Here is a 14,144-nt window from a genome sequence, read left to right as displayed (position 1 = left end):
TATGTTTTCACTTGCTTAAATTCTCTATGGTTCTGGCTTGACTATAGATGACCATAAATAGATCAGTGAAGTGAGAAATAACAGCTAGCTGGGACCAGCATCCCCACTAACCAGACTTTATTATTTAACATGTCTTCCATTACTTCTCAAGAGTAGTAGGGTTTTGGGAAATAAAATATATAGGACAGACTGTAATCAGAGAGAAGACAGCAATGTGCACAGTTTAATGAGCTCTTCTATCCACCCAGTCTGGTTTTATTTGGGTATTCCTGTGTTGATAGCTTTTATTAAGAATTCCTCCTACTTAGCACAGTGGCACCCTGCAATAGCCACACTGTGAGTCATTAAGATGAGCGCTAAGGATGATGGGGAAAGTCCTTGAGCTTAAGACAAAGGAAACTCCAAGAATAATAGGACAACCAAGATGCTCCAGCTTTCTGATCCAGTGACAGCCTACTGGGTGGTTTTGCAGTGGTGTAGAGTGTGTTGCTAGTACTAGGGATGTACGCCCACGGTTCAGTATGTATCGCGGTTTTTGGGTCACGGTAATGGTATGGTTTCGGTATCTTTATATTTAAGAAAAAAATAAAAACACATCACCCTTTAAACAATGAACTCTTTATTTAGCCTACGGACAAATAAAACTTTCCATTCAGAAAAATGGCAACATGACTGACTAGTAGGGCTGCTCGATTATGGCAAAAATAATAATCACAATTATTTTGGTCAATATTGAGATCACAATTATTCAACACGATTATTCATTGACTTTGGAAACATCATGCATTTATTGAACTTTTAACCCTTTCGCATAGTAACTTATGTTTATGCTACGTAGCGCGACTGTTGCATTACATGGTTTGTTATGTTTTCATTAGCATTATTAAGCTTCTCATTGTTTTCAGTTAGCATTTGATATATTTTTTAACTTTAAATCGCTGTTCCCGCAAAAAATAAAATTAGCTAGAATTTTTCCAATCTAGTTTTCTAATCGCACTAGAGATGAAACGGTATGAAAATCTCCGGCGTGCCATGTTTTCACTAACGCAAAACAAACCCACGTTGCATGCTGTGCCTGCGCACCTGCGTCGAGGAGACTTGCTAACTTTGCTTGATGCTAGGCAGTATTTAACGTGAGTTTTCAAAGTGCGGTAATCAACCACGGTTTTAATGATAATTAAAATTTGAAATGGTAATACTAACCGTCGGGAATTTTACTGGCAACCGTTTCCCTAAATCGCACCGGTTTTAGCATACGCGTTAAACGGCAAATCACACGTACGCGAGAATGTTTTTAGTTTCCCCTCTCTTCTCCAGCTCGTATTTACATACAGAGGGCTGATAGGCTCCAGGGAAATTCTGATAGGTTCCAGAGATGTTCTGTGGTTCTGAATATTTAACATGCGTGTAGTCTGCAGTGCAATAAGCAAGTTTTGGAAATTATAGGAAAATGACAGGCATATTGTATTACCGCGGTTCATGTGTGCGTATTGAACGGTAGGGGGCGTACCGAACGGTTCGACAAAATACTGTGTACCGTTGCATCCCTAGTTGCTACCCGCTGGGAAGGTCCAACCCCAGTTCACACAGCCTGGTTGTCCTCTTCTGAGAATTGTTCAGTGCCGCCTACGCAAAGGCATGCAGTCCTCACTGTCTTTTAAAGGCCATTCGGTTACATTATCAGAAAATAACAAAAAATAGTCGATACTTGTCATTTACAGTATATACCATAGCTCACAACTGAGATAAAGAGATTTAGTCACTTCTGAAAACATAAATAAGTAGGCCTATTTGAAAATAAAATCTATGGAAGGTATTTAGTACGTATGCCCTCTGTAAATGCAATCCCAGCTGTAAAAGGATATATATCCAACCAACTTTCTTCCCTGTTTTGAACCCTCTGAGAACTAGGGTATGTGCTCTCTCCTACTGCCTGCCTCCAGCCTCCAGTCAAAGCCTAGGGCATTTAAATCTGCAAGAGGCTAAAATGTCTGATTACAGTTTTTACGATTGCTTACACACTACAATTAAAAATAACACACAGTTAGTGAAACCTGACACTCAAAGAACAAAACCTCAGCCCGGACCTGCACAACTATAAACATATTCTCAGCCTCACACTTTTTGCAAAACACTACACACAGTGTTTTGCAAAACACTAAACGCACTTCTCTACATTAGACACAGAAATCTAAAATGATGTCACTTCTTTGCCATTTCAAGGCACTGCCTTTCAAAATACCACACCTATGAACCACTTGATCAAACGTGGCTGTCAGGTGTACAGACATTGAAAACTGTGTGGTCATTGAGGATGTTTGTTTGAATTTCTCTGAGGCGTATTGCATTATTAGCCAAAACCATGTTTATGATAGCTCTCTCTTGTTCCTCTGAGAATATGGGGCCCTTCCTCCTTGACGTTCTCGACCCTCAATCCTATGTAGACCAATGAAAATACATGTAAAATGTCACAGTTGTATAACTGTATCAGTTTTCAATAATGTCCATCAGGTCTCTCTATCAACGCTGGGGTGAATTCCTAATCCCTAATCCCCCCTTCTGAGAGAGTAAAAGACCTGTGGCATGAGTATGTGGAGGTACGTAATGTACACTTCAGAACATTTTTACATGTAAATTTATAGTAGGCCTATATTGAACTACACAATGTCGTCTTTTTTTCAGAGAGTATTGCAAATGGATGCTGATGCAATCTCGCATGTATTTATCTTCATAGATGAGGCTGGCCCGCAGAATGGGGTTCTCCACCACCATGCCAACTTAGGTCCTTACAACACGGCCCACATACTCACATTTTTAGACAGACTACACAACATCGTCACAGTAGAAGACCGAATGGATGCAGAGCAGATAAGATACATTGTCATCTGGGATAATGTATCTTTCCACCAATCTGCAAAACTGGTTTCATCAATATCCACAATTGTCACTCCAATACCTCCCACCGTACTCTCCCTTCCTTAACCCCATTGAGGAGTTTTTTCGGCATGGCAGTGGAAGGTGCACGATCTCCAGCCCTATGCCAGGATACCCCTCATTCAAGCCATGGAGGAGGCCTGCAACCAAATTGATGCAGGGTCTGTGCAAGGATGAATTTGCCATTCCAAGAAGATTCTTCCCTCGCTGTCTTGCGAGATGTGATGTGAATGAAGTGCTATGGCCAGATCCAGCTAGGCGAAGAGATGATGCTTAGGGTTTTTTTTTTTTTAATTCACGCTTTCTTTTTGTCTCCACAAATGTTTTTTGCTGTGTATATATACTATATTCTATTTAGAATATGTTCTGATTTTCAGTGCAAAATACAACCTTTGGAAATGCATTGATGTATTGACTGATTTTACAATGTGGAGAGAAATAAATATTTTCATCAGTGTGCAGTACTTGTGTGTTGTGTTTGGTCAATATATGCATGTACTTTACTAACAATATCTCTGAAAAAATCAAACCCAGACTGAGCACAGCAGTGTGTAACTGGTTCAAACAGAATCAGATCGTATGAACCATGTGTGTGCCATACGGTGACAAAATTGGGTTTTTATAAATTATTGTATAGTTTTGAATGAAGTGTATCATTTTGCAAAAGATCTGAGGTGTTCTGCTACTTGTGTGTGTGGTTGTGTGAATTGTGTGTAGTGTTTTGATAAAATGAGCCCTGTTTTCACAATCGTGCTTACAGTTTTTCCCAATTGCTAACACACTATAACCGGTTCCCTCAGCAAGAAAATCTGTAGCCTTGCCTCATTTCTCAAAAGATACACACTTTCCTCACAACTGTAAACACTATTCACATGTTTTCATGCAAGTTTCTATGGTTAAAACCCTTTTTGCAAAACTCCATGCAAAAGTGGCCAAATGAATCATTCACTGCACTATATGTTCATTCAGCAAACACACGCAACGAATACAATACACTCAAGTTATTATCATCCAAACTCAAAGAGCACACCTTTCCCCAGGTGTAAACACAAAGCCACTAAATTAGTGACACAAAACTTTTCAAAATTGTACTCTACCTACCCTATGTACCACTATTCCTTCCTTATGGTTTTCTGGAAATAAAGGGTTGGAAAATTTCTGCTCTCTTCATACAGTAATTTGTCAGTGTGACATTGCAAAGGTGTTGTAATTTGTAATTTGTTTTGAATGTGTAGTTTTGAGAAAATGGTGAATGGTTTCAGAAAATGTGTCTTAGCAATCGGGAAAAACTGTAAGCAATCATAAAAAACTGTAAGAGGAATCCGTCTTATATAGATATAGATATAGATATAGAACCAGTCACTCAAACCCAAACAAAGAACAAAGAGTCAGTCTAATGCTTTGTTAATTGTAAAGGTACTTACTTTATCTAAAACCTTTACAGTTTTTTACAATTGCTAACAAGTGTTTACCTATACTTAAGATACTTTTTCTAAACTCTTAACACAGCAACACACTTACATTACACAATTAGCCAAATAGTTGATTTTCTGCTCAAAACCACATTTACTTCATTAAATGCCAACTCTACATTTCAAAATGGAAAAAAACATTCTCTACAAACACTAACTCTATGGAAACACGGCAAACCTGACTCAATATCAAATCATTCTTTCAAAACACTAGCACATGTTTTCTATCGAAGAGGAGCATATAGTCAATCATAGCACAATGACTTTCAAAATACTAACAATTGATGGCATTACAAAAACTGCATTACTTTTCACGTTTCAGTTCCACCTGCATACAATAGACAATATGAAATCCATTGTTTTTTATAATTCAGTTTCCTTTTACTGTAAACCACTCTACATTTTTTGGTTGAGTGTTGAATGTGTGCATTTTGGCAACATACTAGAATGTACTTTATAGAATGTACAGTAGAAAAAATAATAAGTGACAGAATTGCTGCAGTAAAAGCTTTATGAGCAACATGAAATTGCTGCCAATGATCAACAAAAAATCCAGCATACATGGCCTTTGGTTCCAAATGTGTAAAAATAAAATACACAAATGCAGTAAAAAGGCACAGAAGGAAAAAAAAAATACAAAAATGCACAGTCCTGTTCTAATCTATATGATCTTCAGCATTTGGCCACATGTTCTCGTCCACATCATCTTATGTCGTCTCTCGCTGTGCACCTTGGATAGAAACGCTTGGCATGCCTTATCCACCCCTGGCAGTCTTCAGCTGAGATGTCTCTGCAGCTGGTATCCATTGCATCCAGGGGGGGACATTTGGTCATGTGATGCACGCATTCTTACTCCTCTCCCCCTTCCTCTCCTTCTCCCTTGTCCTGGTCCAACTACTCCTCTCCCTGGTCCAGCTACTCCTCTCCCTGGTCCAGCTGCTCCTCTCCCTGGTCCAGCTACTTCTCTCCCTGGTCCTCTTCCTCTCCCTCTTCCAACTATTCCTCTCCCTTATCCAGACATTATTTTTTCTCTCTCTGCTCCTTTGTGTTGTTCTGTATCCACATTGAACAAAATCAATCCAAAAAGTCCCCTTTTTACTGTAGATGTCCATGTAATTGAAAGAACTTCAACACCTGGCTATGTCCCAGATTGAGAGTGGAATCAGCTGTGGCTGGTCTATTTTACACAACTTAAATCAGCTATTTTTCAATGTTTCAATGATCTGCTCATTCAAAAATGCTTATCAGCTGTTTCAATATAGCTATTGAGCTGCTGTTGTTGCAGAAGTAGAGGCTTTATACTATATTTAAGATTTTGAACATTAGGTTTTCATTTCTGGCATGCTGTGTGCAAGCATTTGTAAACAAGACAAGAAAGATCCATAATTTTGGTATTGGGTAAGCTTGTATGTAAAGAAAATTTAAGCATTTTAGAAACATGTTAATTGACTGCATATTCTGTGAAAACAACATGAATTGTGTTTATAGTATGGTCCACAACAGACAGATGTTGTGCTAATTGTGTTTAGAGTTTTGAAAATGTGACTACAGATTGGACAAAAGGATGTTAGCGTTTGTAAAAAACTGTAAAATATAAACACATCAAGCGAAAATGAAAGCCCAGGTCACAAATCTTTTAAATTTTAATCTTTACTCTGTAATGCTTCATAGTACTCCCTCATCAACAAGGAAGACAATTATGTAAGAGCTCAGCTCTTACAGAGTTCTTGATCCATGAAGACCTTTTGATGCATAGTTATGAGAAAACTTGATGTCTCAGCACATATCCTGTTTCACTTTCCTGCGTAACACCTAGACTGGGCCTAAGTCCTTTTGATTCATTCATAGCCAGTCTAAGCATCTATATAAAGGCTGCAGTTAACCATGAGCCAGGTAGATGGACTATATTTGTGGCAGAATGAGAAAGGTTAAAGGTAAGGTTCTGGTTGTTGGCTTCAGTGGATCCAGGGCTGTAGGATATACTGGTAAAATGATGAGCCAGTCTTATAGATATAATCTATAGTGATGCATAGTCAGTTGAATTCGTAGATCAGTCTCATAGAAAAGTCTCGGTGGACTAGTGTCTTTAGGGTGAGTGATATTCACACATATACATAAAGTTATGTATATATATATATATATATGTGAAGCTTAGATCAAATTGTAATAAATCTGTTTGATTTATATTGATTTATTGCTATGTCATATTGTCAGATTGAATGCTGACTTCAGTTTGTGTGTATATGTATGTGCTTGCGTATATGGGCATGTGTGTTTGTTTGTGGGTGTATCTCTGCATATGAGTGTGTCTCTACACATGTGTATACCTATGTGTGCATCTGCACCTGTGTGTGCACATGTGTGTATGTATTTGTGTGTGTGTGTGTGTGTGTGTCTATGGACATGTGTGGGTGTGTCTGGGTACGTGTGTGTGTCTGTGTTTGTGCATACTGTGTGTTTGTATGCGTCTGTGTACCTATGTGTGTTTTATCTGTGTGTTTGTTCCTGTGTGTGCGTACTGCATGTATGCCTGTGTGTGTGTGCATACTTGTGTGTGTGTGTTTGTGTACCTGTTGTGCATGTTCAGCACTGCACAGCTGCCTGCTGGCTCTGCTCCTGTTGCCGGCACTGGTGCTGGGACATCCTCTGGACTGCAGAGATGAACAGGGCAGTGTGGTGCGCTGTGCCTCCATCTCTCAGGAGAAGCTCTTGGACCGGGTCATCCAGCACGCGGAGCTCATCTACCGTGTGTCTGAGGAATCCTGCACACTCTTTGTGAGTACGAACCCAGACCTGTCACTCACCAGCATTTACCATCGTATCCCATCCCATCAACGCACACTGTGGGTATGATCACAAATTTCAAAGCAGCTTTGTCAATCTTCACTGAATATATTCTAACTTCATTTAATAACAAACATTCTCATTTTTGTCCTCCAAATAGCCAGTTCAGTAAGTTATTTAATGCAATACGTTCAAGTGGACCAGGCTTGTTTTTGCAAATTCATTAATGCAGTCTTGACATTCTAAACAGCTTGCATTCAAATCTTTGGTGTAATTTTCATCTCCGGAGCTGCCAGCTTCAATCGTTCAACGTTACACTCACCCTATTATGCTTTTTTCCTCTGTTTTCATCCCTTGATTCACCAGTTGCACATTGTTGCACTGGAGGATGGGGGATTGTCCCTGATGTCTTTAACGACTCATAGGCACCTGTCAAATCACACGTTCTCAAAAAGTGGTGAGACAAGGAAATGCTAGCTAACCTAACCGCTCCAGGAACAAACCCATTCCATTCTACTGCTGTGGGCTTCTGGCCATTGTCAGATGACACAGCTGTGCTTGAACCCAGGCTGTAGGGCTCAGTCTGTATACGCTCACAATGTTTTTAATATTTCCAGTAGCATTTACATATGGATGTTTTCTGCTCATGCATGAGGTACTGCACATCAGTACCATTTGTGCAGGTCTGTAAATTACACTTGCTTATTATGGCAAGCCATGCGCCAGGCTGCAAATTAATGACATAATAATCTTAATGATTAATCAGGCTGAGTCTATGCAAGGCCAAACTGTTATGTCACCTGTGTGCGCAAATGAAGTGTCAAATTAGGCCTCTCCTGGCTGCCAGAAAAGCTCTCAGTGGAACAATATAATAAATTAGCATAACTCTGTGAGCTCTGTGATGTGCATCCAGTGCAGAAAATGCACTCAGGTGTCAGTTTTATAACTCATCAAAGAAGAAAAATATACTTATTGTAATCATAAAACTGTTGAAATTCCTCAGATAGACTCATGTGTGTTCATATATGGCCTGTGATCGCAGAGGATAATGCCACATCGGGTGAGCAAGTGTTAAAGAAAGAAACCCAAGTGGCTTTTAGGCTTATTTCTGCAGAAAAGACATGCTGTGAACCTGTAAGGAGCTGGCGTTGGCACACAAAACAGTTTTGGCAGTATGGAGTGGTGGTTAAGAAGCAGTGCGTATAACCCAAAGGTTGCTTGTTTAATTCCCAGGTGAGGTGCTGCTGTAATATCAGGGTGCTTGACCCACAGTTGCTTTAGTAAATATCCAGCTGTTTAATACATGAGGGCATCTGCTAAGAGCAGCATGTGATTGTGATTTTGACCTGTTGATGGGCAACGGCTGCAACTGGGGGTTAGCTAAGCAGGAGTCGCGGGTACACAGCATTCTGGCACTTTGTTGTTCGCAGGAAGAGATGTTTGTCCCCTTCGAAATGCGCTCTCCACGGATCCGGGGTGGAAACACATGCGTCACTCAGTCCTTCCCCATTCCAGGCTCCAAGGGTGAAATCCAGCAGATCTCCGTAAGTGAAGAGCGGTGCCCCAATGTCGCATAGAGATAAAGACATGAACTCAGATGAATCAAGTCCCAAAGCGCTACACAATTATGACACATCAGCAGTTTGTAATCATGGTCCCTTCCTGTGAGACTGCCACCTACCTCCCACAAGCCACTTCTAGTCCTTGCTTGCAGCATAACATTCACAGCAGTTGTTTCAAAAGTCAGATACTGGGAATTCTGGGATATCCCATCTGTGGCAAGGGTTATCTTATTAAGGCTATGCCCCCACACTTTGGAAGAGAAGTTGAAGTGTGAACCGAGTTGAACTGTGGGGAGGAGGCTGAAAGCAGGTTACTCAAACGCTCTGAAAGGCATAGGTGATTAAATTAAGCATGCACACCTTCTTTACCTATATTATTCAGATTTACAAAACCACACACACAGAACTGGTGTGGATTGGGAATGATAGACCCATGAATGTTAATCACCTCTACATCCGTTGCCTGTAAGTCCTTTGCATCTCTTCCATACCACAAAAGGGAAGTCCTTATGGCTGAGACAGGAAACAGAATTCTTCATGTATCAAGGGTATGATTCTTTCAAATGTTTCATGCCGGGCTAGAAAAGTTAGTGACTTTTTTCCTGAGGATATTACCTCTCAGAGTCCAGAGCCTTTTTTGCTTAAATGGGCAGCACTTTTCTGTATTCTGCATGTCACATTTTTAACCTTAGGGCTCACTTTCACTAATGGCTTCAGCTGAATTGGCCCATCTAATTGAATGGACGGAAGAGAAATTTCTATTTTTGAGATTTTTAAAACAATTTCTTGTTGGATTTACAATCCAAGGGCAGAACTACTCAGTCCTGGTCCTTTAATGCTACAGTGCTTATAGGGTTACTCTAAGCTACTCCTTTAGGGTCATATTTGTTCCACGGCTACTCTACCCTTGCCCTGGGGGGCCGCATTGTCTGCTGGGCTCCTTTAAGCTGGTCCTGGCAGCTTAAAGGAGTGCCTTTAGGGCCACTTTAACCTGGTTCTAGTGAGCATCTGCAGAGCTAATTACCCCTAGTTCACCTAGAAACTTAACCACCTCCATCAGCGACTTTCCGGAACCATATGAATTTCCCTCCAATTCTAGTGTTTGTAGCACCAGTATTAGTGGTGCCATGGAAAGCCTTTGGTTGCAGCCTTCCAGGACCAGCAGTAGAGCATCTCCACTGTGGGGAATTCATTTTAAGGTGTCCCCATCATCCACTCTCTGCCCTCAATCTCTACGCCCCTGCAGGATAAATGGCTCCTCCACTCTGTCCTGATGCTGGTGCAGTCTTGGATCGAGCCCCTTGTCTACCTACAAACCACCCTGGATCGCTATGATGACGCCCCCGACACACTGCTCAACAAGACAAAGTGGGTGTCAGATAAGCTACTGAGCCTGGAACAGGGCATGGTGGTCCTCATTCGAAAGGTAATTCCCGCTTTGTACAAATGCCCCCTCCACACACTCCTGTCATTGGCTTAAGGAGCCTTTGCATTCGGCTCCCTGCTGGCATTCCCAATGCAGGCCTTAAATTTTCAAGTGTTTCAAGTGTGTGCTGCACTGCTGCACTGATTTTGCATTCCCATATCTGTGTTAAATTGCTCTTGGGGAAGTAAAATATAAAGCTGGCCCTCATTTCTACCGGAAACTCCATGAAACAGAAGTCCATGATTAAAGCCTCTTTATAGTGAACAGCAGCAGACCAGCTCCTGTGATTAATGAAAGGATTTCACTGTGAGATTACAGCAGTGCTGACACGTTCGCTCCGAGTAAATGTTTTTTATTCTCTTTGTATATACTTTAATCTAAATTTAACTGAATATGAACTATGCAGAATTTCTTGCATAATAATTGTGTTTTTTATTTTAAAATGTATGATTTGGTCTTGATATATCTTTTGTATGTTTTTGGTTGGTATTATTGTAATTACACATTGCCAGGTCTGGATAAAGGCAGCTACTAAATGACATTGCCTTACTCCTGCTGCAGCTGCTACTACAACTACTGCTCCTACAACTGCCACTCTACTACTCATTAATATTACATATTACAGTTTTTTACAACCGTTTTCACACTTCACACCATGGCCACTTTTTCAAAACTCTCAACACAGTGTGCTTAACAACCATGCATATGAGCACATAAGTTAATCTTCCATGCAAAATGCACTACAACCACCAAAGCACTTCATAATTCACCCAAAAGTGAATTGCCATAAGTGTGCTGCCATAACTATAGCAAATGCTCTCTCCCAGCAAGATTACTTTGTCACTCAAAATACAATGGACTAAAAAATAGAAACAACTTGAAGCATGGAAAATGCATATATTATGTGTTGCTGTATCCTCTGTTTTTGCATAGATTAGTGCTGCATTGCAAAAAAGTAAAGTTTACAGTAAATAATGTAATACCAAACAAATAAATCAGAAATGCTGAAATATGCCTCATGACAGCTCTATGCTACAATTTCTCAGGTATACTACAGTACAACAAAAGTCTGCAGATGCTTTTCATTTCTAGTACAGTAAGGTGAAACAACAACACATGATACTACCGCTAGAAGTCTGCTGTAGCCCTAATGCTGATCCATTGTGTCCTCTGTATTTTGGATCAAATTTTTATGAATTTCATATTTACTGCAACATTCTCCCTTGCCTTGAACCTTTATAAAAAAATCTTAAGCATATCTTACCCACCCCTACAATCCTCCACGCCCCATAAATATTTGAAGCCAAGCAGCTATCATGACACCAACAACAAACTTTTTTATCTGTTGTTTTGCCTGTCACAATGCTGTAGATACCACTATAGAGTGTGGTGGATTTACTGTAGCTGCATTCTTGGCTCACTTTCTCTCACTGATAGCCCATGACTTACATATACAGCAGTAATAATGGAAAAATCTCTTCAGCGACAACTACATCTATATTTTGCCTACATGCACATTTCAATACAAATATGACCACTTTTGCATAGATGGTAACAAGGCTGCAAACAAAAAAACTGAATAAACTTCAGAATAATCTCTTATTTCAACTGTATAGTTTCATTTGTCTGCCAAAATGCAGCATATTTCCATCTACAGTGATCTAAATTTTGTTAAGTTTTGAACTGAAAGTTAACTATTGTGAACAGAGTATCTAAATGTCTGCAAAATTTGCTGTAGTTGTACAGAATTTTGCTGGTGGTGAACAGCGACTGAGAGAGATATTCATGAATTTCAGAAGAAGTGGTGATTGAGTGCATTTTGTATCAAAGCAATGCAAAAGTATACACAGTTTAGTTCACATAGTCTACTGATATGGTGACTGTGTTAAGTGTTTTGAAAAAGTGGACATGGTATTGAGACACGTGAAAATGATTGTAAAAAACTGTAATACTCTACATCTAATGCTACTACAGCCACTGCAACTACATCTGTCACTCTACTACTATTCCTATTAATACTGCCCATCACTTTTCTACTACTATACCTACTGCTACTACAAACAGTGTTACTATGACTGCTACTCTACTATTACTCATATTAATATCACATATAAATACTGTACAACTACTGCTATTGCTACAACTACTACCAGTGTTACTCTACAGTTACTACTACTCATATTAATCATACTGCTACTGAAGCTACTTTAACTATGACTAGTAAAATCAATACTCTCACCAGAGTACTTGTATTACTACACCTAATAGAGCAACCACAACTACAGTACTCTTGTGTTACTGCTAAAACAACTAATACTACTACTACAACCACTATCACACTAACTACAATGATAATATTACTGCTACAAAATAACTACTACTACTACCACTATTATCATAAGTACTATCTTATTGTTTATTACTAGGATTGGTTTGTGCTAATACGATTAGTTGTGCTAATAATACTACAAGTAATAATAACGTTAAGGTTTTTTTGGATTAGTTCACACTCATCACTCTGCCTGTGTTCCTTCATTGCTCTAATCCATTCTCTCGGCCCTCTTGTGGTCTCTCAGATGCTGGACGAGGGCATGTTGGTGTCCTCAGAGAATGAGCAGAGCCTTACACACTATGATGTGCAGCCAGAGATGCTAGAGTCTGTGCTGAGGGACTATAAGCTGCTCAACTGCTTCAAGAAGGATGCCCACAAGATGGAGACCTTCCTCAAGCTTCTCAAGTGCCGTCAGACTGACAAATTCAGCTGTTTCCTGTTTTAGCAGGCCCCACTCTGCTACCCAGCCCACCCCCTTCTCTTCGCTCCTCCCAAACCCCCAACCCTAGCGAAGGTTGAATGAGGCTTCATGAACCCCAAAATGGGTAGCGTTATCAAGCAGCGGCAGTGACTCACTGACTCATGTGAGCCAATCATAACATTTTGCTGTAGAATTTTTTGATTGGCTCACACAAGTCAGTGATTGACACTGCATGGGCACTCCACCCATTATGGTGTATATCATGCCTCACTCCCCCATCGCTGAATAACAATCCCACCCCCACATGAAGTGAGCCAAGTGCTTGTCATCTCTTACCTCGAGGAAAAGATCTTCACCATTGTTTTCACCATTTTCTTGTTATGTTGCATTGAATCACAGCAGCATGGTGGAGAATATCAGAATGCAATGCAGTGACTGTGCCACCTTGTGTAGAGTCTTCATTTTGTATTGACAGATGCTTGTGAGAAATTAAATAAATGTAAGTGTTTAGCATTGGGAGGAATGATGCTTTATCTCAAATATAGGTTGAGTGAGTCCTGTCGAAGGATGTGCACATTACTTCTTCAAGAGGCCCGCATGTCCTTCCACCGAGTTCTCCCCTTCTACTTGTAAACTTGATCTTGCATTCCACCCTTGTTTCCTTTGGTTCCAGTCACCAACACATCCCAACATGGATTCAGAGAGCTCTTCTCTCAGTCTTGCTGGCTTCACCTCACCTCAAAAAACAGTAATATAAAATGCAATGATATCCAAGCCGCATGTTAGTTTTTTTGTTCATACAAAAATGTGAAAGCTGTACGGTTTTTGTTTATTTTGGTTTAAGAATCAGGAGCCACATTGTAGCGAAGGGCGAGAGCAGTCACCCCACCCAGCCTCAAAGCCAGGTCTACGGGGTACCAAACTGCAGCTTTGACCGCAACACCAAAGAGCCAGGCTCATTGGTATGGCAATCAGGGCACATACTCAACTGTAGTGACAGCACTCTGTCACACTGCCCTCCCCTTCGGGAAGCACGCCCCTGCACTTCACACACAGAGGTGTACCTTGCGCAATCCCCTGCCATACTTCTCCCATCCCAGGGTGCCCCACTTACCAGTGCTTCACCCATCTCTGGGGCCAACCCTACTTAGGGGTCCCTCGTACAGCTCACACACTGGGCACGCCTCCGATGGCCTCATGGCAATCCATCATA

General features: G+C 40.6%; 1 protein-coding gene across 1 annotated transcript; it reads left to right on the top strand.

The window, feature by feature from the left end:
• Window positions 1-6,324: 6,324 nt before the first annotated feature.
• Window positions 6,325-12,955, top strand: smtla (somatolactin alpha). The gene is made up of 5 exons (XM_036536500.1): window positions 6,325-6,340; window positions 6,994-7,181; window positions 8,621-8,734; window positions 9,999-10,178; window positions 12,755-12,955. Exons 1-5 carry the CDS (start codon window positions 6,325-6,327, stop codon window positions 12,953-12,955), a joined length of 699 nt encoding a protein of 232 aa, XP_036392393.1.
• Window positions 12,956-14,144: the final 1,189 nt, after the last annotated feature.

Source organism: Megalops cyprinoides, chromosome 9 (genome assembly GCF_013368585.1).
Source record: "Megalops cyprinoides isolate fMegCyp1 chromosome 9, fMegCyp1.pri, whole genome shotgun sequence".
Classification (NCBI taxonomy): Eukaryota; Metazoa; Chordata; class Actinopteri; order Elopiformes; family Megalopidae; genus Megalops; species Megalops cyprinoides.
This window is presented reverse-complemented; position numbering and strand designations above follow the sequence as displayed.